Below are 26,315 nucleotides of genomic sequence, written 5' to 3'. Positions count from 1 at the left end.
AAATGTTGTTACGTCTTTTTTTTGCATGAACGACCCCTGCAGTTGAGCTAGGAGTGCACAACGACTTGATGAATATTAAATTTGCCTTTTAGGTTGGGCTAAGTAGGTAATGGGTTAGGAAAAAATGTTGTTACGTCGTTTTCTTTTGCCTGGACGACCCCTGCAGTTGAGCTAAGAGTGCACAACGACTTGAAGAATATTAAATTTGACTTTTGGGTTGGGCTAAGTAGGTAATGAGTTGGGGAAAAATGTTGTTACGTCGTTTTTTTTGCATGGACGACCCCTTCAGTTGTGCTAAGAGTGCACAACGACTTGAAGAATATTAAATTGGATTTTGGGTTGGGCTAAGTAGGTCGTGAGTTTTTTTTTTAAGTACTTTGTATGGGATTTTGTGTGAGCTTTAGTGTGCAGGAAACATGTAAGCAAAGTTTCAGCTACGTAACAACATTTTACAAGTGGGTTCCAACCCAAAAGACCAAATTGAAAACATTCTTTAAGTCGTTGTCCACTCTCAGCTTAACTGCAGGGTTCGTTTAATATTGTATAGTAGCCCAACTCAAAAGTCCAATTTGAAACATTATTCATGTCGTTGTGCACGCTTAGCTCAACTGTAGGGGTCGTCCATGCAAAAAAAAACGACGTAACAACAATTTTCCCCAACCCATTGCCCACTTAGCCCAACCCAAAAGTCCAGTTTGAAACATTCTTCAAGTCGTTGTGCACTCTTAGCACAACTGAAGGGGTCGTCCATGAAAAAAAATCGACGTAACAACATTTTTCCCCAACCCATTACCCAGTTAGCCCAACCTAAAAGTCCAGTTTGACACATTCTTCAAGTCGTTGTGCACTCCTAGCTCACGTACAGGGGTCGTCAATGCAAAAAAAACGACGTAACAACTATTTTCCCCAACCCATTGCCCACTTAGCCCAACCCAAAAGTCCAGTTTGAAACATTCTTCAAGTCGTTGTGCACTCTTAGCACAACTGAAGGGGTCGTCCATGAAAAAAAATCGACGTAACAACATTTTTCCCCAACCCATTACCCACTTAGCCCAACCTAAAAGTCCAGTTTGACACATTCTTCAAGTCGTTGTGCACTCCTAGCTCACGTACAGGGGTCGTCAATGCAAAAAAAACGACGTAACAACTATTTTCCCCAACCCATTGCCCACTTAGCCCAACCCAAAAGTCCAGTTTGAAACATTCTTCAAGTCGTTGTGCACTCTTAGCACAACTGAAGGGGTCGTTTATGAAAAAAAAATCGACGTAACAACATTTTAAACTAACCTACAGAACCTAAATACACTAATCCTAATCAATGGGTCGTCCAAACAAAAAAAAACTACTCCACTAAACCATTTTAACACACTACACCTAACTGATAATTCCTTCTCGCTTCCAAATGTGCACACTTGTGCTATTTGCCTTCCAAAATAGTGCTCCATAATATTGCTCAAACTAGTAAGGACACCTTGCAATTTACCATAATATTATAGTGTAATCGTATTTTTATGGATTTGCGTGTTTTCAAAAGGTCAAGCCATGATGGAAAATAAGAGAGCACATCCATGATGTGTTCGAAAATGTCAGTTAGTACAAATGGTTGCAAGGCGATATCTCCGCGTAGGAAACGAATTTTTCAGATCTGTTAGAAGCGTTTTGTAGGGAATTTAATTAGCTAAAAGATGGCATCATTAACTCATTTTGGCCCAATTTTCAGTTAGAACATTAGAGCACACCGCTATCGATTAGTTGTTTAAATAGTGAAAAACAGCAAATTGGATGGAGTTAGGAGCGAGTGCTTAACCTGCCAAACATACGAGAATTTCCCCTACAAATCAAAATCACAACTAAAAAGATGTGTTACATAAACTTCAAAATACCTGGCGCCTCCTCAATTTCGTCAAATACCATGCATCTCCGTTAAAACTTATCACCAAACAAAAACAATCATAAAGTTAACCACCTCTTTTCGTCTTCTTCTCTTCCCTTTTCCTCACTTTTCAGGGCCCAGGCTGGGAGTACGAAACCGAGCTGCCCGAGTGGGCTCGCGTCGACTGGCACGACAACGACTTTGAATGAATGGCGTTGGATGACGGCGACGACGTCGGCTACGTCGACGAGTACGGCGGCGATTACCTTCACAACAACAACAACGACGACCACTACAAGCACTTTTACTACTACTGTCCCGGACTATCCTCCTGAACCAAATATTTGAAGGAAAGAAAAGAACAAGGCATAACTTGTTTTTGAGAAAAACGCCCAAATTAATTCAAAGCCACACCCCCGTCTTGATGAGAGCGACGCAAACCAACTGTGACCAAAACGTGTGTGATGATGATGATGCCGTGTGTGTGTGCTAGCACTCGCACGCAAATGCATTGTAGAAGAAGAAAAAAAAGACAAATAGCAGCCAAAGCTCCAGTTTTTTGGCGACCAAATGAGTTAAAACAATAATAATAACTAAAGTAACGCAAGAAAAACATTTATATAGAGATTTACGCAGCTGGAAGAAGCAGAGGAAGAAAGAGAAGAAGCTACAAACGACGAAGCAAGAAGGAGGCGACCAGAAGCGATGGCTGTTGCTCAACTCAGCAACAGAAGTAATAACGGTTTAGTGTGTAAGTTTTAGTGGGTAATGTTGAGCGAGCGAGAGAGAGCAGAATACGACGCGAAAAAAATAGTAATTCTTAAATCAAAGCAGCAACAAGCGACAAAAAAGAAATGAAATTTGTACAGTAGACGCGCTTCTTTTTATACGCACCGCGTAATGTTTTTATTTTGATAGCTAGCTAGAGGTCTATACAGAAAACTCAAACACACACTCACAGCTTGCGGAAGAAAGACGAAAATGAAAAATTACAGCAAAAAGTACGTAAACCGCTTTTGCTGCGCAAAACTGTCATACGGTCAAAGTAGGCTCTCCCATTTTTGAACAATTTTCAACCTTTGAAGTTTAATCTGAGCTAGCCCACTAGGATCTGTCATTCACTGTGACAACTGCTTGAAGAATTTAATCTTTTTTTCTCAAATAATGAACTTTAATAAATCGCTAAATTCCACCGAGTGAAAAACAAACGGTTTAATTTCCCGCCCCTCGAAACCAAAATCGTTTTGCGGTTCCGAAATTTGTGATAACAATTTCGCCTGCGGCGAAGCCGCGGCCAGCTATGTTTACGGTCGATTTAATTAAGTGGAATTGAATTTTAATATTTGCCAAAAATTAATTTCAATGCTGTGGGGGAGTGGAACTAATTTATGTTGCCGAAAGTGGAAAGGGTCTGTTTACAAATTGTAGAGGGTGGAGAGCAAACCGCCGAAAGAACAAAAAAATGCAATTCACGTCACTGACGCGGCTATTATTGCCGGTCGCAGGGTGGTTGAAATATGATCGAGAGCGTGAAAGTGCATCCAGGGCGAGCGGGGTTGCGAGCAAGGGAAGGAGTTTTGATTTATGCTACTTTGTTAAAACACTTTCAGATATTTTAATTGTTTCGAATAGAACAAGAAAAATGTGGAAAAATAAATTGGGAGATGATTTTTGATTGAAAGTCAAAATATTGAAAATTAGCAAATTTTCATGATTCAAGACTTATTTCCATGCTTTGAAGCATAACCAATTATAGAATGCTAAATCCTTATTTAAGTCATACAGACTTTCCTGATTATTTGAAGATCATGAAAGGTCGTTATTCTCTGAAATTTTACGTCTTTCTAATCTGTAGTCTCAACAATATTGAGAGAAATCATTCAGAGCATTTTTGAAGTTGAAAATTCCCAAATTGAACGAAATTTGATCGTAGAATGGCTTTGTTTTCAAACGACGCTTAGAAGCTATTTCAAACAAACTGGAGAAGTATTTATCCCTCTACTGCCCAGTTTTATATTTATATTTTTTCCGTGTTCAGGAGGCCATTTTAGTAACTTTTGTTCTACGAAAAACGAAAAACTAAAACAGTGGCAAAGTCACATGAAACAAGTGAAACTTCCAACTCTAAATTTTTCTTATATTTAATGAGTTCTTCTTTCTGGCGATTTTTTCAACCGAAGCCCACCAAGTGGCGGGGTTGGGTTGTTGAGGGTTAAAAAATACCTTATTTTTATGAATATACTCAAATTTTAATAATTTGTAAACATGGACATCGAATCGCTTGATATTTTGAATAGATTTTCACTAAATTAGATTTGTTTGTCTAGAATACTTTAAAAAACGCCGTTTTTGAACATCGAAAAATCTTGTAGAGTTTTACTTGCTTATTGTTAATTTTAATATTGATCCTTGCACTGTAACTAGGATTTGGCCCGCACTTTTCTCTCGCACTTTTGACAACAAGAATTCGAAAAACTAGGCAACCAGCAGTTGTTTATTTACATTTCCCGTCGCAGTTTCCACCAAAATAGAGGAGAAAAGCAACTCGCGACAAAATTTTGAGGCTAGGAATTTTGACAGGTATAATTTCCATAAAGTAACGTCATGATTCGAAATCCGGACACTTAGTAGCATATCATTTTTGTTATAGCTGGAAAAAAAAACATGTAATAAGTTGGAAATGTAGAAATATCATCAGGATGTAGTATAAACAGTCAGTTTCAAGAAAATGCATGCAAAATATGTCTTTTCAAACAATTTTTCATCAGAATTTCAAAATTAAGATGACTTGTTGTGCTTCGAATCCCGGACACTGATAAAAGCTGATTCGAAATCCGGACACTTTTGCTTCGAATTCCGGACACTCGATTTTACTCATGAATCGCACAAATTTGAACTGAAATGTTAGTGAATGGCATTCTTTAGGTCTCAAATAAGCTGTTAACATCAAAACAATCGATAGTTTATGTAAAAATTTGCTAGAATTTAAGGAAATCGAAACCATAAATTTCTGCTTTGCCTTATTGGTGCTTCGGACGCCTATGAAATATTTCAAGTGAAATGTTTCGCATTTTTGGTAAACTTATAATTTTATTGTATTTAATTATTTTGGCATTAACTACAGCGTTCAAACAAACTTTAAATGAAAGTTGATGTTGGAGTTCATCAAATAACACAGTTTTGACATTCATAATGCGAACTTATATCCAAATAATTGATAAAACAAGATGAAGTGTCCGGGTTTCGAAGCGTCCGGGAATTCGAATCATGACGTTATTCGCCTCCTTTTCTCTCCCACAGAAAACTTGGGAACGAGGTAGCTGTCAAACTAGACCAAAATGTTAAAGTGACTCACAAAATGAACTTTGAGTGATTTGAGTTCATTTCTGACGTCACGATTTTCTCCTCTATGGACATTCGCACTTTGAAATTGCGATTGACAGGTGAGCAACATCGGCTCGCTTTGATCATTTTTTGAGAAAATTAAAATTTCCCAAGCCAGCTTGACAAGTCGCAATAGTGCGATCGATAGCAATAATTTAGTGCGAAGTCCAAGTTGGTGAGAATTGCGCAATAAAACACCGCGTATTTAAGTAATGATTTTTTCGTTATTTTAAATTCAACATTTTTAACTTATAATCTTGAACTACATTTTTTATGAAAATTACAGTATTCTACACTAAAACTCAAATTGAAATTTTTAAATTTTTATTGTTTAAAAAATACAGTAGTTTTGAGTTTTTACATTAAAAATTCGAAAAAAGTTAAAATCTGTTGCGTTATGTAATACCCATATTGCAAATTATGAAAATTTTATTTTTTTTAAACATGGTACTTTTTATGATTTTTTGATAATTTACAAAAATACGGTATTATGTGAAAAATCTACTTTGCAGTTGGAGGTTTGTTTGCATCAGATAGCCTATCTCTTTATGGCAAAAGTTTTTCGTCAAGCGACTTCTAGCAGATTTTTTTTTTGACTGGCCGCCCGATATGTCAGTCAACATACTTCGCAGGGCAATGACAGCTCGAGCTCGATCATTGTTTGCATCAGGACACTGTGACGAGAAGTTTGTCATTTTTGGTTTGAATTATATTTTTTGCTTTATTGAAAAATCTGAAAACGGTCACTTAATTTTGTTAATTTCTCGCAATGTAAAAAACACTTGCATGTTGTTGTGTCTTTAAGAACTTTTTTTAAATCATTTTTCTTCTATAAACTTTAGGAAGAATAACCCCAATTAATCTATCATAAGTTAATAAGGACTTTTTCACACATATTTGATGTTGCAGAATTGAAAGTTTTTCAAAATCCATTGTTTTTTGGAAACATGTACCAAAAATGGACAATTGCAAAAGAAAAACTTATTTCAATTAAAATTTAATCGGAAGCAATCCTACTCTTGCCTTGAAAAGTTCTGTGAAGACATAAGTCTTTATATGTTACGGCAGTGTTGCCAGATGTGCAAGCTCAATGACACTTAACATATTTTCCTGAACTACACATCCAAACAGGTTGAGAATCGAGTCATTATCAAACAAAATTTACAGCTTCAAACAGTGTTGCCTGATCATGAATATCCTTCTTGATAGGTCTTTTGAAAACCTTTTTGGAAGTAAATCATTTGACGATTCACGATTCAATGACATGTTTTTGGAGCTTTCTCTTAGTAAGGAAGAAAATAACTTCATAATTAGGTTTTACGCCGACACGATTTTTAGGTTAGAAATTTGACAGTTCGGCTGCACTGTTTACATTTTTTGCACGTGTGTCTAAGTAAAAATGTGTTGCGTGTGCGCTAATTAGGTTTTACAGCGTGACGTCATTTGACAGCTCGTGTGCACTGTTTACATGGTCTTCGTCGATTGTTGACGAATTTCCCCGAACAAAATCGACGAGCGCATCGAACTGTGCTAAGTCCATGTACAGTGCACTCCATTCTAACCTCCAAATCGAGTCGGCGTAAAACCTAATTGGTCATATAAAAACAGTTTTTCACACGCTTGTTACCGTCAGCCGGGGCAAATCGGGACAACAGTCTGAATTGGGAGAGCACTTAAATGCTTGAAATTTGGAGAACGATGCACTAGTTTTGTCGTGCTGTGTTTGATCTGAAACAAATGTTCCTATTTGCCCCATGTGTCCCGATTCACCCCAGATGGTGGGATTCAAAGGGTTAGTAATCACATTTTCAGTATGATGTGGTATAGTTAATTGTATGCAATCATCATAAATTTTCATGCACACTGATTGTGTTTTACTCATGAAAAGCATCGAATTTTTAATTTTTATTGAAAGGTACACGTGAATTTAAGAGATATTTAAATCAGTCGCAATTATGTTTTTATATAAATCTTCATATGTATTACATTCTCTCCTTTCATTACAATTGCTAATTAAATCGTATGTTTTGTTCCATTCAATCAATTACTTTTCCCCCAGAAATAACCTTTACACAGCGACAATTAAATCGTCCCATTTCCCACCTCATAAATAATTCCAACAATTACTTGGCCAAATTTCGATTCACTGCTTTTTACAAACAATCAGCTCGGACCCGTCGCACACGCACGCAGTTTATCATATTTACATTTTGTCCTATTTTCGGAATTTCCACTCACACACGCGCACCAGCGATTCTTCGCTTTTCAAGTTAAAATATTTTTTTTTTGTTGTGCGTGTTAAATTTAATTAAGAGGGGAGGCAGTTTTGCGCGCGCAAAAGTGCGTTCGTAAATATGATAACAACAACCACAGGACAATACAGTCGAGAAAAATGGCGCGGATGTTAATGAAATTGATAAAAATTGCTATTTTTGGAGGACAAGCGAGAGAGTTCGAAAATAAATGCGGAAGCGGTTAATGAGATTATTTGTTACGAAAGGTAGCGATATTTTTGCATGCAACACAAATGCAGGCGTCAGAGAGGCAAAAAAAATATCAAAAACTTTTTTATAATCAAAGTTGAATCAAAAAGACCCACACAAAACTGTAAATAAGCTCTCATTCATAAACGTCGCGTCAATCTTTGGCGCGCGGCGCGCGCACTAAAAGAGATTGATTAATTACAAACTTTTTCCGTTTTCGTGTAGCATTTTTTTTTCAGTTCTTTTTAGAGGGGTGAAAAACTTTCGTTCCTACATTTTTTGCCACGTGTAGATTAGGACAGAAAAAAAAACGATGTCGATGATGGGAGCGCAAAAGTTTATCATCCAAGTTGGCCGCACCACCTTTTTGGCAGGGCGCGGCCTACTGGTGACAAAATTTTAAGGTGAAGCCGTAAACTTTGCTAAGAAAAGACATAATTTCATTTAAAAAATGAAGCAAAAAACTCGAGTGTTAAAGATAAGAAGTTAAGCAGGAGGGCCAGAGAGAAGAAAAAAAGAAAGAGAAAGTTGTTCGTTTATTTTTGACGTGTAAGTGTTGGTCTGGTGTTGAGTTTTTCTTTTTGTTGTTCGTCTGTTCTTATCGATAAGTGAGGTTATGAGCAAAATACGAGCGGGGAGGGGGAGGCGAAAACTTTCCGGGCGGAAAGGTGACAGCTGTCGATAAGAAGGATTTGTTGTCGCCACCCCCCTCGATCGGGGACAAATCAGAAAGACAAGCGCCCTGGGTTTCCGTTTGATGGTTTGATTTGTTGGCTTCCCTTCCGGGAGTCTGAGACCAATTCCCCCTTCCCCGTAAAACTCAAAGGATTATCTTTTTGATTTGTTTTGTGCCAACTTTTACAAAAAAATGGAAACCACACCCGAGAAGGGAAGAAAATCGTAGCAAGCTTTGCATACTTTCGGGAAGGCAAAAATGACGTCCAGATTTTTGAAGCTTGTCAAAAGAAATCATGGCATGCTACGTCTAAATTCTAGCAGGAAAGCGGCAAATGAAGCATTAACGTAAACCGAATAAAAGACAATAATTTCTATTATTTAAATCGCAATTATTTAAAGCCAACTTTTACTGCATATGAGTGTAACTTAAAAGCGCGAACCTAGTTAGTGTTGATTTATGTTGTAATTTGTAGTGTTCTAAGTTAACCTGTTTCGTTAAATTATCGTCAACTTTCGATAGTCGTGTAAGCCCAGTTCTCTTTTAGTTGTTGTTTTTAAAAAAATACTGAAACCACCTTCCTCTTTATAAGTTTAGTTTTACCCCCAAAATTGTGCCTCAACTTTAGGTTTACTTTACGTTCTTTGTCCCATTCAAGCATTATCTAAATTTGTAGTTTGTAAGCTCTATTTGTTTGCTGTGTTTATTTTTAGCAATTGATACTCCTTGAAACAATTTAACAAAAAAAAATGTAAACATGTTAAACAACAATAAAGTATAATTTGCCTAGTATGAGTTGCGTGTTTTTATTTCCGCCTTATTTTGAGAAATTCTCTGTTTATCCTAAGTTATTTCATTTCGTTTCCGAGGGTCAACCAACAAAAAAAAGATCCAGAATTATGATGGGAAAAGTTTCAAGTGACCGCAAAATGTTGCAAGTTGCAAACAAAAAAGCCATAACTGCGTTGAGCAAAAAAAAAAAAAACAACCGGAAGAAAGAAGGAAGGAAAATCAATTCGTGCCTTTTCGTAGTGAAAAACAGTTGATAATGATGAAAATAATAATTAAAATAGAAACGCGGGCGAGGGGGTAAAAGTTGTTCCTCGCCCCCACCAACAGCAGCAGCAACAGCAAGTGTCGATAATAATAGAAAGAAGGGGGAGAAAAACCAATAATAAGTATAGTTTCGAGCGCGAAATTGTTGGGTGGGAGCAGTTTTAGGATCCGTAGCGTTAAGGTTCAATAGGAGTACCATTCAATATTGCAGGCATTCTGTACAATAACGACACACATTCACACAGATTAAAATGATTACGCAAAAAGAAAAAGATCAAACTTTTTTAAATACACACATTCATCGACGCCATCAAAACTCACAGAACGCATTTTTTCCTCCATTTCGAAGATATCGATATCTTGTAGTTCTTTACAAATAGTTTGATATTTAACCGTAAGTGCAGAAGTCAGCCGTCAGTTTTAGATAAGCAAGAGAGAACTCACTCACTCACACTCACACACATTACAAATAACCGGGAGCAGATGTCAAGCAGAAATAGCACATACAAAGCAGAATATTTTATAGAAAATTAAAATAACAGCAAAAAAATGGAATCAAAAAACCAACCAATCACATACAAGAATCAAACTATAACACACAAGCGTTTCATCTTTGTACTTTCATGTAATATCTAGATACTAAAACAAAAAAAAAACGAGGTGGGAAGAAGTAAACAAGCAACAATTACCAAACTATCACCTAAGCTCATCATTGAACAGCAGTTTATCCGCTCTTATACACTCATTCATTCACTTCACTCACAGTTATACATTTAAAATCATGTACTCATCATAACCTTATTACAAAAAAAAAAAACACATTTTACGAAGAAAAAAATATCATTCAATATACAATTAATTGGTATCATAAATTAACATTCATTGAATTACCTTTACAGTAATATTTAGTTAAAGGTCTGCCTAATTCAATTTTAATTGGAAGTTGTGATGTTTATTTTTTCTATTCAGATTAAGTTAATTGGAATGAGAACAGTCGAGGCTAAAAGTAATTTTAAAAACATCTAAGTCGTTGGAATGCAAAGATAGTTTAGTCACCAATTTTCGTTAGTTTGTTAGTTGTTGGGAAGAGTTGGACGACTTGATAGATGAGCGAGGACATATACGAAAAGCTTAAGGCCATTGCAAATACTGTTCGAAGTTTATGTTTAGTTGCTTAACTCTTCCTTGAGCTCGGCAAAACTTAACGGATCAGATTGAATGTTTCTTTAGACATCAAGCGATTTCATTTGAGCTCACAGACAAAAAGTCTCTTTGAAAATCCATCAAACAGCAGTGGGTTTTATCATGTTTTCTAGACTCAAGTTTAAACTTAGATTATCTGAAAGTCTACTTGCTTTAGAATTTGGGAATTTTGAACTTTAGAAATATGGAACATTTATGCGAACATAAGCTATTCTTCCTAACATTTTCCAATGGGCGAAATGAGCCTAAATCTAAAAAAATAACATGATTAGCTAAATCAGGAGCAAGTGCTTTGCCTTTAATTTGAAATGGGATTCAACCCGAATGGGAGTGAATGACCCATATGGCTTTCTAGTCAGAAATTTACCAAATCATTCAAAGTAAGTTTATATGGCAGCTGGGGGTTTGTTTGCATCAGATTTGCTATCTCTGTTTAGCAAAAGTTTTTGTCAGGCGACTTCTGGCTGGTTTTTTTTACTGACCGCCCGATATGTCAGCCAACATATTTTGCAGGGCTGCCTTATAGGGATGATCTCACTCACATAAACTTTGTCGTGTACGTAGACGCAATGATTAGATAAAAAAAAGCAAAGCAATCCACTTTAACGACCCCCGGGTCTTTTGTGGTCTCTGTTTCAAGTTGCTGCTCATTTCTAGGCGTCCGAAGGTTGTGTGTGGTGAGTCACCCAAAACCTCTTTTACGCAAATGGACCGACGTTTTACTTCCCCATCCGATAGAAGGCCAGGAGGATAAGGCGGGAATTGAACCCACGCCCCATAGCCACTTAGGGATCAATGATTAGATAGGGTAAGGAAAATGTTCCAGTTGTCAAAAAATCGTTGGCACAAAATCCGGAGTTCATATGGAGATTTTTATGAATGTGAAAATTGGCCTATTTTCCGGGCAAATTTCACCGTTTTTTTTTTGTAGGGTCTTTTAGACAGAAAAAATGAAATTTGATTTGAACGCGTTTTTCGATGCAGGAAAAACCGGTGAAATTTGCTAAATTCCAAACTTAAGCTCATTCTGACCAGGCCTGCAAAAAGTTTCCAACCCAGCATACACATGAAGCAAACCAAAATGTCAGTTCACTGCTAGCATATGTGACTGTAAGCCTACTGTGTCTGTTCAACCACTGCCGCCTGACTGCCGGTCGGCTGCTGGAGAATGAGAGACGTGAAAAAATGTTCTACACTCACTCAATTCGTGTCATATGACTGACTCGTAAAATCCTCTTTAAACACTATTTTGACTATTTTTAAACAATTTAATGGTTCTAGACTGTGCAAAACACTTAAAAAATAAATACAAACTTTTTGTGTAAAAACTTGTTTCTTTATGTGTGTGCGTGCAACGTCTAATGAGCGTTGGTCGACTACTGCCTCGCATTGCAGCTGCTCAATGAGCTAGGGCACTCACGACTGCGCCGGGTTTGTTTATGTCACGGTTTTGCGGTTTAGTGAATGGATCTGAAAAATTCGTGTCAGCGTCGCCGATTTTCGCGTCATGATCCCTGACATTTTCAGCACTGATTTTGACCACGGGAACTTCTCCCTCTAATCACATGAATTTTGTATGGGAAAAATCTTCAAAATGTATGGAGAAATGAGACTGTTTCAGTTTTTTTTCCTGTGGAGAGAACAATTATTTCCAATACCTATTTTTCCAATTCTTAAATTTGGAAAAACTTTCCCGAAGACACCATATTTTAATGATTTCAGGGGGTATGATTTGAACCACCATACATAGTGAAAAATTGTGTAAATTTGGAAGGTTGAATATTACCTCAGTTATGATTTAATTTCTACCTCAATTTAGATTGAAAAAGTTACAATACACCAGAAAAGAGGTTAAATTACACATTTTCAGAAGTAAATTACACATCTTTTCTGATATAAAAGATGTACCCCTTTCCAGATGTAATATTACCATATTTTCAATTCAATTCAATTCAATTAGTTTTTATTAGTAAATAATCAATTCACAATATCGTAATTTTTATAACCTAATAGAGTTTTGGAGTACCTTTCAACTATGATTTGTACTATAATTCATTTAGATGTAATTGGATATTCTAACAATGGATTTGCCAAGAGAAGGAAAAATTATTTTAAAAAAAACCTTCGAAATTTGATTACCATATTTTTTTTTTTACTGCGTAGTGCACGTTCACTAGCGATGGGTTTTTGATTAAAATGTTCAATTATTGAAGTCTGTTTGTCTGTGATTTTGTGTGCCAACTGAGAGAATTGCCGTGAAACTCCAAGCAGATGTTTTTAACCCTAAATTTTGTTAAATAGTTGAAAAAATAGGCAGTTCGATTTAAATTCGAACAGTCACAGCCGCTCATTTTCGCTCGCTGGTTAAAATGAATGGTCCTTTGCTCTTTTTCAAAATTTAGCTGAAAATCATATTTTATAGCATGGTGTGATTTTTTATATTAATAGGAAAGGCAGTCTCTACACACTAAAAACAATGTGTAAATTTGGAAGGTGTCATTTTGGAATGTTGAAATTAAAAAGTGACATTACATCAGAAAAGTGGTAAAATTACACAATTTCAGAGGAAAAATTATACATTTTTGCTGACATAAAAAAATAACACCTTCTTAGATGTAAGAGTATGTTGCCATCGATTTAAAAAGAAATGTGTTCACTGCTAAAATTCAAGAAAATATTCTGCGAACTCTTTCTACATTCTGATTGAATCGATAAAGTCTTTTAATGCGAAAGTTAAAACGGGTTGTTTCCACAATCACATGGGCTATTGTGAATTTTGTTGGTAAAATTTTCCAAGCTACATTTTGAAATGCTCGCAATTGTATTCCGATAAAATACTTTAATGTATCTTTAGTCTGCCTGTGTGGATCAATCGGACCGCACACTGGACTCACAATCCAGAGGTCGCCGGTTCGAATCCCGAGGCGGACGCAAAAATTTGTGCCATACCTTCACACTTAGGAGACCCGGGAGGCAGAGTCTTGTCGCAAAAAGAACGATTCACGCCTGTGGATCCATTGACGAAACCGCAAGGTTTAAGAGGGCCACATTATAAGGTGTTACGTCGATTCCGTTTTCCGTATCTTTACGATCAGTTGTGTAATTAGAAGTTTTTTTTTATTTTGCTTGGACAACCATTAGTTTTGGAGTGATTACAAAAAAAACTAAAAGGTTGAAAACTAAATAGATGGGTTTGAATACTGTTAAGTGGTGTTCAAATATTGTCAAAAATGTTATTTAGATTCTTTCATGACGATTCGGCTCTCAAAGTGTCAGGAATTAACCCTTCATCAACTTTCCTATTTTTCCTTGAAAAAGTATACTTAGCGACAAATTTTGCATTGATTTAAATATAAGCATTGAAATATTTGAAACATGTGATACAACAATTTGTTGGAAGTTCAACGAACAATATTTTTTAAATGGAAAAAGACACATGTTTTAAAATCTTTCTATCTTGAAACGATTCTTTTCAAAGACTGGAGTTGTATTGTTGAACTAACATTTTTGGTAGATTTTTTCGAAACGTTTCATCAGTAAGATTTTTTATGTAATGTCGGTAAAAAGTTTTGCGGGGTTTGACACTTCTTCGCCAAATGTCAGCCTGACATGTTTAATTTTTTTTTTTGCCGTGAAATGCTTCCAGACAATATAACTCGGATTTTAAAGAAAAACCAAGGCTTTTTTGAGAACCATAGATCGTTCTCTATAAAGAGAACCGGCTCTTTCGAGCGGCTCGCTCTATTTTAGCCTTCTTCTAGTCACAGCTTATAAAATTTGGTATCAAAACTGCTGACATAACTTAATATCACATTAACCAATTTGTACCGATTCTGGACCATTGTTTGACCAATATATGAATATTTCCAAATGAAACGTAATATATACAATCATCTGATATTAATGTTTACAGAAAAAAAAAACATTGAACGAAATTTAAAATTTGTTTACGTGTCGCCATTGTTTCTTTTCGTTAAATTTTATTTGTTTCCCTACTCTCCAACTGAATCGTGTTTCACCCATACATGTTTCCACAAAAAAAAAGCTTCATCTCATCTCCCAACAAATGAACAAATTCCAGTTCCAGGCAGAGGATAGCTTTAATATTCAAATTGTTGAAAACAAAATAGGAAAAATGAACACATAAAATCAAATCGCCACAAACTTAAAGGGAAGAAGAATAAATCAAAAAATCAAAAACCAAAATCATGATTCATCGAGCTTTCTCAGACAAGAAATTAGACACACTTTACGACCATAGAAGAAGGAAAAACAAGTAGTCGACAAACAAACGAGAAATGGAGGTTCAAAAAGTAAACTAATAACGTAGTTCTGACGCAGTCATCCCATGCATTTTGCAGGACTCGAAAAGAAGAAAACACACACTGAAAAAAAAAACAATTAAAATAGGAAAAGTCGTTTTTTTAGAGGCTAACCAATTCGTTAAATTTGATTGTTTTCCACTATTGTAATGTGTAGTCGCATTTTGTTTGTTTTGTAAGCGTTGTCTTCTAGCGTAAATCTAAGCAGTGAAAGTGAAAGAAACGAGTAAGTTTTCCTATTAAAATATATATTGAGTAAATTGTTTAGATGGACAAGTTTTTAGAATAGGTTATTTTACGTGAGCTAAGAAAGGAGCGGTGAAGAACTAGACAAACCAACTAAGAATGGGTTAATGTTTCGTAAGGTGTTTGTACATATACACATAAATAAATATATATTTGCTGAAGAATAATAACTATAATTAATAATATTTTTCCTACGAAAGGTTAAAAACTACGTTCGAGCGTAAGTACTCATGTTTTTATTTAAGTTTGGAATCCTGATCGACGAGGCATCAAAATGTGTAAAATACGAGAAAATGATATCAAAAAGTGCGTATCACGACGAACAAGGTGATTTGGTAAGAGAATTTGCAACAAAAAAAAAAAAACAAGAATGTTATAACGAAATAAAAACTAAAGGATAATGCTCCGAAGAGAAAAAACAAGCAACATTGTGAAAGCTGAATAATTTTGTATCTTTTAAAACATGAGAAATAAATAACATATCTGCACACGAAGGGTAAAAGTTCCTCCCCTTAGCAAATATCACATTTCCCCGGAAAGCGTCTCATTTTCAGCATAAAATACCGTACAAAATCCCCCAATTCAGCGAAACATGAATGTATATCTAATCCCATCCTACATGCACCATCGAAAGCTGCACCACTCAATTTACGAACCACCTGTCTGAAGGAGGGGGGTGACGGTGGATGCACAAATTCCGCGATCCAAAAGCGTTCATTTCCATTTCCAATCGAATTAAATCCGATTTCAATGAACCTCGATTTCCTACCCCGAACCCTTCCTCCCCACGAGGTGCCGTTGGATGTGGATCACGCGAAAGGGGGAAAAATGTTAAATTTCATTACTCCAGGAATTTCGGGAAAGTTGCAAAAATTGGTTTGTCGGGGAGGAAAAAAAACACGAGTTTCCCAACCGCTTCAGGTGGAAAGTGTGCAGCAAAAAGTTGTGATTTTGTTCGAAAATTGCAAACGGGTTAGTGTGCGATTGACTTTGGACAGGGATTTGCAAAACTTTTAAAATTAGGAGTTGGAAACGGTTTTAAATTGTATGAATTGTAAATTGTATTAATGAAGTTATTTTTTATACAAGCAAATTTTAAATAATTTTATGAAATGAAAAGTTAATGATAACAAACAACAATGCTGATAACAACAATTCTTACCGTTATAAACTACTTTTAAGTATTTATAACTAATTACTTTTATTAGTGAGGTTCTTTTTGTTTTAAAGATTTGTTTTTCAAAAAAGGCATTTTGCATCATATTGCATTTTCATACAATTTCGTGAATTTTACCAATGTCACTTAAGTAGAAAGTGGTTTACACAAAACACGTAAAATTGATTTTTTTTCTCCAATACACTTAAATCGGGACTCATGAGGAGAATTGGTACAGCGTTTTAGTAATGTTTTTGCTTATTTTTTTGAAATAATTGTGATTGCTTTCGGCTAGAAAAGGTACACCAAATTTTTAACAATTTCCCAACTTGAGAAATAAATTGTTTGTTTCGATGAGGCCATAAGAATTATAATTCATAAACTGTATTTCCTTTGGCTTTGGGTGCTGTTAAATTTCAAAATATTTATTTTTGTCATATGTTTTGTGTTTTTATCAAATTTTTTTTTTCCTCTAGATGTCAAACACTATTTATGTTTGATTTAAAATGGGTCATAAAAACTGCTAAATATATTTAAATAAGTCTAAAAGCGTTTATACGAATTCATTCAATGCAAATTCTAAGACCTAATTTTTGAGAAATTTCTAAAGATTTTGGCTGAAAAAAACATTAACGAATATTTGAAAATAAATCAATATTTGATTTTTGACAAAACAAGAATTTATCTTGTCTCAATATTTTACACAAATCTATTTTAAAATGGAAAATAACTGTGTAATAGTTATGATCAGCAAAATTTTTTAATATTACCAAATGGTTGAGATTGGAAAACTAATGAGAAATTGGAGGAACTTTCCGGTAAAAATCTTTTCGAGGCCGACAAATCAAGTCTCACAAATTGCCAAAAGCCAGAAAACATTGTTAAAATCAAAAACAGCGATTTTTTCAAGTTTTTTCAAACACTTTTATTTTTAAAGCCGCTGTATCTTCACAAGGATTGGATGGATTGTAATGGTTGATATGGAGACTTTATGTTAAATAAGGTCCTAAACTGCCCATAATTGAAAGTTTTGCTATTATGCCAAATCAAGTATTCCGAGAAAAACGCGTTTTAGTGCCTGTCACCAAATCTTCGCCAAGGCAATTTCCCATAAGAGTGGCATATTAGCCATTTGGATTTTTGCATCGGCAGCCAAATCTAAACACTATTTTAGTGAAATTCAAGTTTCAGAAGATGCGTTGGAACATCCTCTAACACCTGGTACTAATAACTCGTTTTTGGCAAAAGTGGATATTAGCCGTTTTTTCAATGGTGGTCATTAAAGCATGTTTAAAAACCATTCCTGATCACTTTTTTTTTATTTAAATGCAAAAAAATAAATTGACAAGACTACACTGTTTCGATGGATAAACTATGGTTCTCTTGGAAAGAACTGTCAAGTAGGATCTTTTTTTGTCAAGAAGGGCCGCGAAGTTATATTCAAAATTGAATTAAAAATCCATTTTAAACCCTTTGTGATCGTACAAAGGGTCATTGTACTCAGAAAAATAAGCTTTATCGGTGTGAGCAATAATATCTGCAATTTAAGCTTAATTGTAGGACCCAATTGTCTGGGGAATGGAGCACCCGCAGTCGAGCAGTTTTTGACAGTTCGCTCCATAAGAAATACATTGTAGAAAAAAGCAAAAACTGCCATTGATTCTCGTATTCGGTTTTTAAAAATGTAGATCACCTTTGAAAAAAAAAAAAAACAGTTTTAGTAAATGAATTTGCATTTTTTTTAGGAAAGTTGCTACAACCTGCATTTTCTTGAGTATTTTTTGCAACATCTTAAACGATTTCCACAAATATTTTGAACCATAAAAATAAACGAGGGCTCACCTTTGATTTGAATATTAAATTTAAAAACTTTTAGTGTATTTTTTTCAAGAAAACCCGTCAAATTTCCTAAAAGTTTGTATTTGACCATTTTTCGATAAGATGCAAAGGCTTGAGATACAGCAATTTTTAAATTACTGTTCACAAAAATTACTTACACCCTTTTCAAATGTCATTCTCTGTGGCTCCATATACACAAAAATGGCTTATATAAGCATAGGATAAAATGTCAGCAAAGTTTCATTGATATCGGAGAAGGTCGGGTACAACCGATTTCCTATTTGGCATGGAATTGCTTCTGCTGAAATTAATAATTTTTAAAACTATTTAGTACATCTAATTTTATTGATTTCAATCAACAAAAAAATAGGAACCCCTGCCTTTGTGAATGGAGTACAATTTAAAAAAATCGAACAGCACCAAATAGGATGAATAGAAAAAAAAATCTCACAAAACAACAATCCCTTCGGAAAATGGGATCCCACCCCCCGCTAGATGCATGCAAGGGTGCTATAGGTGTTGTGACTAGTCCAAATGTTATGCTGTGCTAAATCGCGTTGCACGGAGGGGTGCTTCGGACTCCGTGACTAGTGAAATAGGTGGAAAATTATCGCGATCAAATATGCAACCGTGGCGGGAATCAGCAATGGGGCGAAAGATAAATATAAAAATTTTAAATTTGATTTTAATATATTTGAAGAGGTTGACGAGGGGAGAGAGAATGAGTGGTGGGTAAATCGTCAGCAGTCACTTTTGATACGAATCGGGTGGCAAATAATAAATTGAGTGAGGATTTTTCACTTTTTTGATCAAGATTTGGCTTTGTGTATGATATCTGGAATCTGGCGGAGGATTCGAGTGGATGCCTCTTGGATAACGGAACGTGCCAAATTGAAATGAGATTTGCATTTTTGTCCATCCAATTTGGAACAAATTTCATTACGCTGTTAAACTATTGTGTGATTTTTTTAAAGGAACCTGAAACAACAAGAGAAATATTTTATGAAGAACAAGCTCTTCCCGGCAAACTTCGTCCTGCCCTTTTTGGGTTTCCTGACGCTGTTTGCTTATTCAGCCTCCTGTGATCAAAATTTGATTTTACATAACTTTTCCCATACAATCTGCAGATTTTCCGGAATCGGTTCCAGAGTGGCCAAAGTTATAACTTTTTGGCGTAAGAACCTTCCTTGGACTTATACGAACCCAACGCAACAAAAAGCGCCTCGATCCGACGTTCCGTGTTCAACTGATTCGCGTTCGAACAAAACCATCGAAATTATATACTGCCGCTCCAATCTAGTCCGTCCCATATGTATTTTTGTCAAAAATGAGATAAACTTCACAAAAGTCTTGTTTTTACATGTTATTTTAGCCTATTGAATGAACAGGCAATGTTTGTTCTAAAAATTCCAAAATAAATATGACTTTCGTGCTGTCCCATATGCAAAATAAAGGCAAGTCAGTTCCTCATATAGAAATGTCTCGCAAATCGTTTGAGTGGATGCAGAATTGTTTAAATTTTACAGAGTATGTCTTTATGAATACGTAAAGCATAAAAATATCAGTATCTGTTCATTTCTGAAGAAATATTTGAATATTAAAAACGAAATAATCCAAACCTTTTTTGCTTTTTTCCTTCTTCAAGGGAAAACCACGAATAGAAAAAATAAAATGCATGCTGTTATGGCTAATATCTACACCAGAGAGAAGAGAAATACTCAATACTCTTTGTCTACACCATACAATTAGTTCTATTTTGTCTTGAATGAATAGGCTTGATCCGGGTTCTGGAAAAGTTTCCACCTCCGAAGAGCGGATTTTTTTTTAAATTAATTTCTACGGTTAAGCAGTTGAGATTTGCATTCATATGTCATTTGCCTCTGTATTTCTAAAATTTCTGGTGTCGTTGCTGGTCATATTTTTGTACCTTGGAATCCTATAAAAATCTGAAATAAGCAAATTTGTATCATTTGGTGACCATTAATTCCTTGGAAAACTTTCAAAACAAACCTTGAAATGACAGTTAAATCAGGATGAACCTCTGGTGTAAATGTTCAAGCCTACCTTGATACCATGACTGACCTGCCTTTATTTATGGACAAATAAAGTCAAGTCGGTCTCTTGTTGAAAATTTCACAAATTTACCATCAAATTGCTAATTTTTTAAACAAAATTTTTGATAGTGGTGTTTTTTAGAGTGATATCGAAATAACTGTATAAAAAATTATATATAAAATGTTGGTTTAGAATGAGAAAAATGGTGAAACTTTTTTTGGGCTTCTCACAGCGATATCTCAGCACTCACTTTTTACATATGGGACGGACTAGATTGGAGCGGCAGTATATAGGTGATAGAAAAATGCATAAAAATAAAAAAAAAAACTTCATATAAAAACATATAACATACTTTATATTTTATTACTAATTTTTTGAGAAACTTTCAAGGTGAGAGGGTGGACTTTCGGCTTTTAAATTGCCTGTTATGAATATTGATTTAATGCCTTAATTTGAAATCCCGCTATTTTAAACCCAACAAAGTAAAAAAAAATATGGCATTTAATATTACACTTGAGAATGAATTAATCTTTTATGACAGAAAAATGTATAATTTTCCATCTGAAAATGTGTAAATTTGCCACCGTTGTACTGCCAATTTTTCAGTCTAAATTGAAGTTATATTACATCATAAAAGATGTAATATTAAACATTCCTATTTAACACCTTCCAAATTCACACATTTGCTGATTCGAATGCGCCCTGAATTATTATTCTTAGAGGCCAAACACAAATCTCGTTGGCACTGAAGAGGGTAGAGGAAGTAAAAAATGCCTCTTTATTTTTATTAATTATTTAGGTGAATGTCTGGAGCAACATTTTAAAAGAACGCAGAACAGCATTTTGACAGCTGCAACTATTTTGCAACAGGTGACTATTTAAAAAAAAACTGCAGTGTTGGACTAATGCTGGGGAGACATGCTATTGGTTAACATTCGTTTTTTTTTTGCAAAAGTTCCCTGAAGTTTGAGAATTATTAAAATAGTTATAACTGTCAAAATGCATATCCGCCGTTTCTCGAGTTGCCCCAGATGTAATAAAGATGCAGTCGCTTTCCCATTCTCAACGGTTCCCAAGTAACCATCCAGCACTAAAACAAAAACTTAAACAGCAATATTTCAGCATTCAAATGCATGTTAGTCATGCGACAGCACGTGTAAATGCAAATCAGCACTAAGATTACAGCACTCAGCAATGCTGACTTAGTGCAGCGTAAGTGCTGGTGCTGGCAACTGTGTTTATCAATTTTCATAAAACTGGCATCACGGTCCCGCTCGCGTAAGAAAAGTGAGCGAGATAGAATGTTTTTATGGTAAAATGTCAACATTTGCTCGCCTTTTACTGTAGCTTTTGCTGGTTGCTGAAAAAAGAATGTAAGTATTTTATTCATATTTCAACAATTAATTTTACACAAATATTATCCATTTCCAGAAAACACCCTGGTTGCTCAACTTTTTAGTTTGATAATGATCTGGATATGGAGATATCCTCCATGAGGAAAGTGATCCAGAAGTTCCTGCGACGGAAACCAGCCGGAGCGGTGTTTTTACGGAAGAAGGGACGGCGTAAGGCAGGCTATCAGTGGTCAGAAAAGAACCACCCAGAGGAAAAGAAGTGCTGGCCAAAAAAGTCATATTCCAAGGCACTCTTGACATCACTGAGTATCACTGCTAGAATGGAGTGTTATTTTTCTGGTCTAACATTGAAATAATATTCTCTTTTTCGTTGAATAAAAAATGATTGTTTTTAAAAGTTATTCTTTGATTGATTTAATCTTGAGAAACCATTTGACTCGCAAAAAACTTCATGATGGAGTTAATATAGAAGGCATAAGATGCTCCGAAATCACAAGAATAATCCACTTCCAGTTTAGACGTGAGGATACGGTCTCCAAATCTACCCCCAGCGATGGCAGCCTGCAACTTCTGGTATCACATCCCGAACAATTCATCTTCAGTCAAAAAAATCGAATTCGTAAATCAGTCAGCTGTGTCGGTAATGAAGTACATTGGGAGCAGAAGTAAAGGGAGAGAGAGAAATATTTTTGCCTCTCTCAACTTTTTGACATTTTCTGCAGGGGTGGATAACAACAGTAGGGGCCAGCACTAAATCAGCCGAGAAAAGTCCAAACTCGGCAATTGTTCAGCACTGGAGTAGCTGTAAGTGCTGATGGCAGATAAGCTTTTACTCGCAGCTATAAATGCGCTATCAGTGCTAAATAGTGACCATGTTTTAGTGCTGGATGGTTACTTGGGTTGATTTTTGAAATATTTCTGTAGTGAATTTTGACATTTCTCACAACAAAGTCGAATCTCGTCGAAAATTACAATTGTGGCAGATTTGTTGTGAAACTTTGCATCACACAAATTTAGCGAAACATGCCAGGCTGTCAATTGGCACAGAAGAGTCTAACAGTTGAAAATGGGAATGCGACTCGTGTGTTTTGCGCATGTTTCATAACGCCTGTGAAACATTTCAAAAGCTCCCTCTGCTTTATCGATTCTTTCGTTTTCTCTCACACAATCGTCATGTTTTGAAAGCTTAATGCTACGTCATTTGTGACAATCCCACCCCGAAATACGTCAATAACGATCAAAACATAAACAAAACATGCTGAGCAGTTGTTTTGTTCTGCTCTTCGTTGTTTATTTCGTGCGTAGTAAGCTTACTGAAAGGTCACAACAAAGAGAGGACTTCCGTATGAATGGATTGACGCGAGTAAATCTTTTAATTTAGTTAGACAATTGAGCAGCTAGAATGTCAAAATCGGTGCTAGTTTTATGTATAGTGCTTAGTTTAGGCTTCGCCAGTGCCTTTAAGCCGGTCGTGATCATCCACGGCATCCTGACCGGGGCGGAAAGTATGGTCATAATTCACGAAGAAATACAAAGGGTATTTTTGATGAACGCAATTGCTGGTGGTAATTGAACGGAGGATGAGTCATTGACAAGTTTATTCTTGATTTGCAGTATCATCCGGGTACGCTGGTGTACAACACTGACCGATATGCTGGCTGGTCGAGCTTGGAGAATGCGTGGCACCAGGTGTTCGAGTTCCAGAATGACTTGCAGCAGATTTGTAAGGACCATCCGGATGGAGTTATTCTACTCGGATACTCCCAAGGAGGACTTATGGCTAGGGCTGTTCTGCAGATATATCCAGATCACTGCGTGAAGAAGTTTATATCACTCAGCTCTCCGCAAGCTGGACAGTATGGGAGTAAGTTTCAATTTAAATGGATGAATATCAAAAAACTAAACAGATTTCCTTATTTTAGCCGACTTCCTTCACCTAATTTTCCCTTCACTGATGGCCAAAACGGCCTACCAGCTGTTCTACACGTACGTCGGCCAGCACACTTCGGTGGGAAATTACTGGAATGATCCCCACCATCAGGATCTTTTCGAGCAATTCAGTATCTTTCTGCCCTACATCAACAACGATCTTCCATCGACCAACTCGAGTCAATTCAGGGACACGCTGCTGAAGCTAGATCAAATTATCCTTATTGGTGGGCCCGACGATGGAGTCATAACGCCCTGGGAGTCGAGCCATTTCGGGTATTACAACGGGACGGACGATGTGATTCCGTGCAAGCAACGAAAAATCTACCTCGAAGATCGCATCGGACTGAAGACGCTGGATGAGGACGGTCGGTTGAAGCTGATCACGATGGCCGGGGTGAAGCATTTTGACTGGCATTTGAACGTGGATGTGATTCGGAAAGTTATTCTGCCATATCTTGACTAAACGGTGATGTGCTCTTATATTATTGTGTATGTTTTGTGTGTTTTTGTTCAATTTTATTGCAATAGAAACAGCATGTTAGTAAATTGAAAACTATGGTGATGTTGATAACGATCAATAGTAAATATTAGACTGATTCCTTAAAATACAGTATTGTGTTTTATTAGATGGGTAATTCTCCGCCAACTCACACAGCAGTTGCCCCGACCCCTCTTCGATTTGCGTGAAACATTGTCCTAAGGGGTAACTTTTGTCCCTGATCACGAATCCAAGGTCCGTTTTTTGATATCTCGTGACGGAGGGGCGGTACGACCCCTTCCATTTTTGAACATGCGAAAAAAGAGGTGGTTTTCATTAATTTTCAGCCAGAAACGGTGATGAGATAGAAATTTGGTGTCAAAGGAACTTTTATGTAAAATTAGACGATCGATTTGATGGCGTACTCAGAATTCCGAAAAAACGTATTTTTCATCGAAAAAAACACTAAAAAAGTTTTAAAAATTCTCCCATTTTCCGTTACTCGACTGTAAAAAATTTTGGAACATGTCATTTTATGGGAAATTTAATGTACTTTTCAAATCTACATTGACCCAGAAGGGTCATTTTTCAGAACAAAATTTTCATTTTAAAATTTCGTGTTTTTCTAACTTTGCAGGGTTATTTTTAGAGTGTAACAATGTTCTACAAAGTTGTAGAGCAGACAATTACAAAAATTTTGATATATAGACATAAGGGTTTGCTTATAAACATCACGAGTTATCGCGATTTTACGAAAAAAAGTTTTGAAAAAGTTACTTTTTGCGTTTCTCTTTGTTTCGTCGTCCGTGTCTGTCGCGGGTGACCATGAATGGCCATGATCGATGACGACCAACTTTTTTTCGTAAAATCGCGATAACTCGTGATGTTTATAAGGAAACCCCTTATGTCTATATATCAAATTTTTTGTAATTGTCTGCTCTACAACTTTGTAGAACATTGTTACACTCTAAAAAATAACCCTGCAAAGTTAGAAAAAACACGAAATTTTAAAATGAAAAATTTTGTTCTAAATGAAAAAATGACCCTTCTGGGTCAATGTAGATTCGAAAAGTACATTAAATTTCCCATAAAATGAGATGTTCCAAAATTTTTTACAGTCAAGTAACGGAAAATGGGAGAATTTTTAAAACTTTTTAGTGTTTTTTCGATGAAAATACGTTTTTCGGAATTCTGAGTACGCCATCAAATTGGGCGTCTAATTTTACATAAAAGTCCCTTTGACACCAAATTTCTATCTCATCACCGTTTCAGGCTGCAAATTATTGAAAAACACCTCTTTTTTCGCATGTTCAAAAATGGAAGGGGTCGTACCGCCCCTCCGTCACGAAATATCAAAAAACGGACCTCGATTTCGTGATCAGGGACAAAAGTTACCCCTTAGGACAAAGTTTCACGCAAATCGAAGAGGGGTCGGGGCAACTTTTCCCGATTTCGTGTGAGTGGGTAGAGAATTACCCAGATTCTAACTGAGAAAAACAGCTGCACATAAAGTTTAACATCAATACAGTCCAGACTAGATTATCCGAAGGCCTCGGAATAAATTTTCTTGGGATAATCGCAACTCAAAATAGATTTTTTTCCATTTGCTTATTTTTGATTGTCGAGCTTCAGTATGACCTCTAAATAACTCTTAATTGATAAAAAAAAAAATCCGAGATGGCAGTGATACAATATTGTATTTTTTATTTTTTTTTCATCATTCGATTAGCCGAAGTCCCATAGAAACCTTCGGATAACCGAAACATCAGATAGTCGAGACATTGGATAATCGAGTCTGGACTGTACACAGAACTGATGAAATATTTCCATTTGGAGTTATTTGTAGATAATCTCACTAGCTAAGCACAGATGGCGTTAGTCAAAGAGTAAATTTACGGGTAAGAGGTACAACGGCATCTAGTGGTGTATAGTGTAAGCTAGGCTGTGAAATATAACGACAGGATAAAGTAAGTATGTAATGGATGAAATATTTCATCAGTCAGAAACAGAAGTAACAAGCAATGTTGTAAGTTTCTTAATGAGAACGTCAGCGATCTACCGGTGGATACTTTTCTACCACAGTTTTTTGTGTGATCAATGTGGTTGATGTTTTGGTGGATTTTTGACAGTTCGAATTATTTCAAGAAAATCCACCGCGGTTAACCAAATCAAATTAACAAAAGCCCTATGATTTTTACTTAACACCTAAGAGTATTATTGAACTTACAATTTTGCCTGATTGTTTGGAAACGTTCCA

The 26,315-nt window shown here is 35.9% G+C and overlaps 2 protein-coding genes across 3 annotated transcripts in view; both read left to right on the top strand.

Moving 5' to 3' along the window:
• Window positions 1–3,268, top strand: part of LOC6033760 (RNA pseudouridylate synthase domain-containing protein 2) — a 398,524-nt gene extending 395,256 nt beyond the window's left edge. For both annotated transcript variants that reach the window (XM_038251446.1, XM_038251445.1), the window contains one exon: window positions 2,008–3,268. In XM_038251446.1, coding sequence (XP_038107374.1) covers window positions 2,008–2,082 — 75 coding nt within the window. In that variant the 3' untranslated portion in view covers window positions 2,083–3,268. The remainder of the gene's footprint in view (window positions 1–2,007) is intronic.
• Window positions 3,269–22,887: 19,619 nt separating this feature from the next.
• On the top strand, window positions 22,888–24,092 carry LOC6033759 (lysosomal thioesterase PPT2 homolog). Its single transcript, XM_001844115.2, has 3 exons — window positions 22,888–23,185; window positions 23,263–23,512; window positions 23,571–24,092. Exons 1-3 carry the CDS (start codon window positions 23,051–23,053, stop codon window positions 24,041–24,043), a joined length of 858 nt encoding a protein of 285 aa, XP_001844167.2. The 5' UTR covers window positions 22,888–23,050; the 3' UTR covers window positions 24,044–24,092.
• Window positions 24,093–26,315: the final 2,223 nt, after the last annotated feature.

This window comes from Culex quinquefasciatus, chromosome 2, assembly GCF_015732765.1.
Source record: "Culex quinquefasciatus strain JHB chromosome 2, VPISU_Cqui_1.0_pri_paternal, whole genome shotgun sequence".
Classification (NCBI taxonomy): Eukaryota; Metazoa; Arthropoda; class Insecta; order Diptera; family Culicidae; genus Culex; species Culex quinquefasciatus.
This window is presented reverse-complemented; position numbering and strand designations above follow the sequence as displayed.

Excerpts from the sequence above, each read along its gene's own strand:
- LOC6033759 (XM_001844115.2), top strand. The coding sequence starts at position 23,051 with ATGTCAAAATCGGTGCTAGTTTTATGTATAGTGCTTAGTTTAGGCTTC. Across the intron at positions 23,186-23,262 it reads TTCACGAAGAAATACAAAGG|TATCATCCGGGTACGCTGGT; the intron begins GTATTTTTGATG and ends CTTGATTTGCAG. Across the intron at positions 23,513-23,570 it reads GCAAGCTGGACAGTATGGGA|CCGACTTCCTTCACCTAATT; the intron begins GTAAGTTTCAAT and ends TCCTTATTTTAG.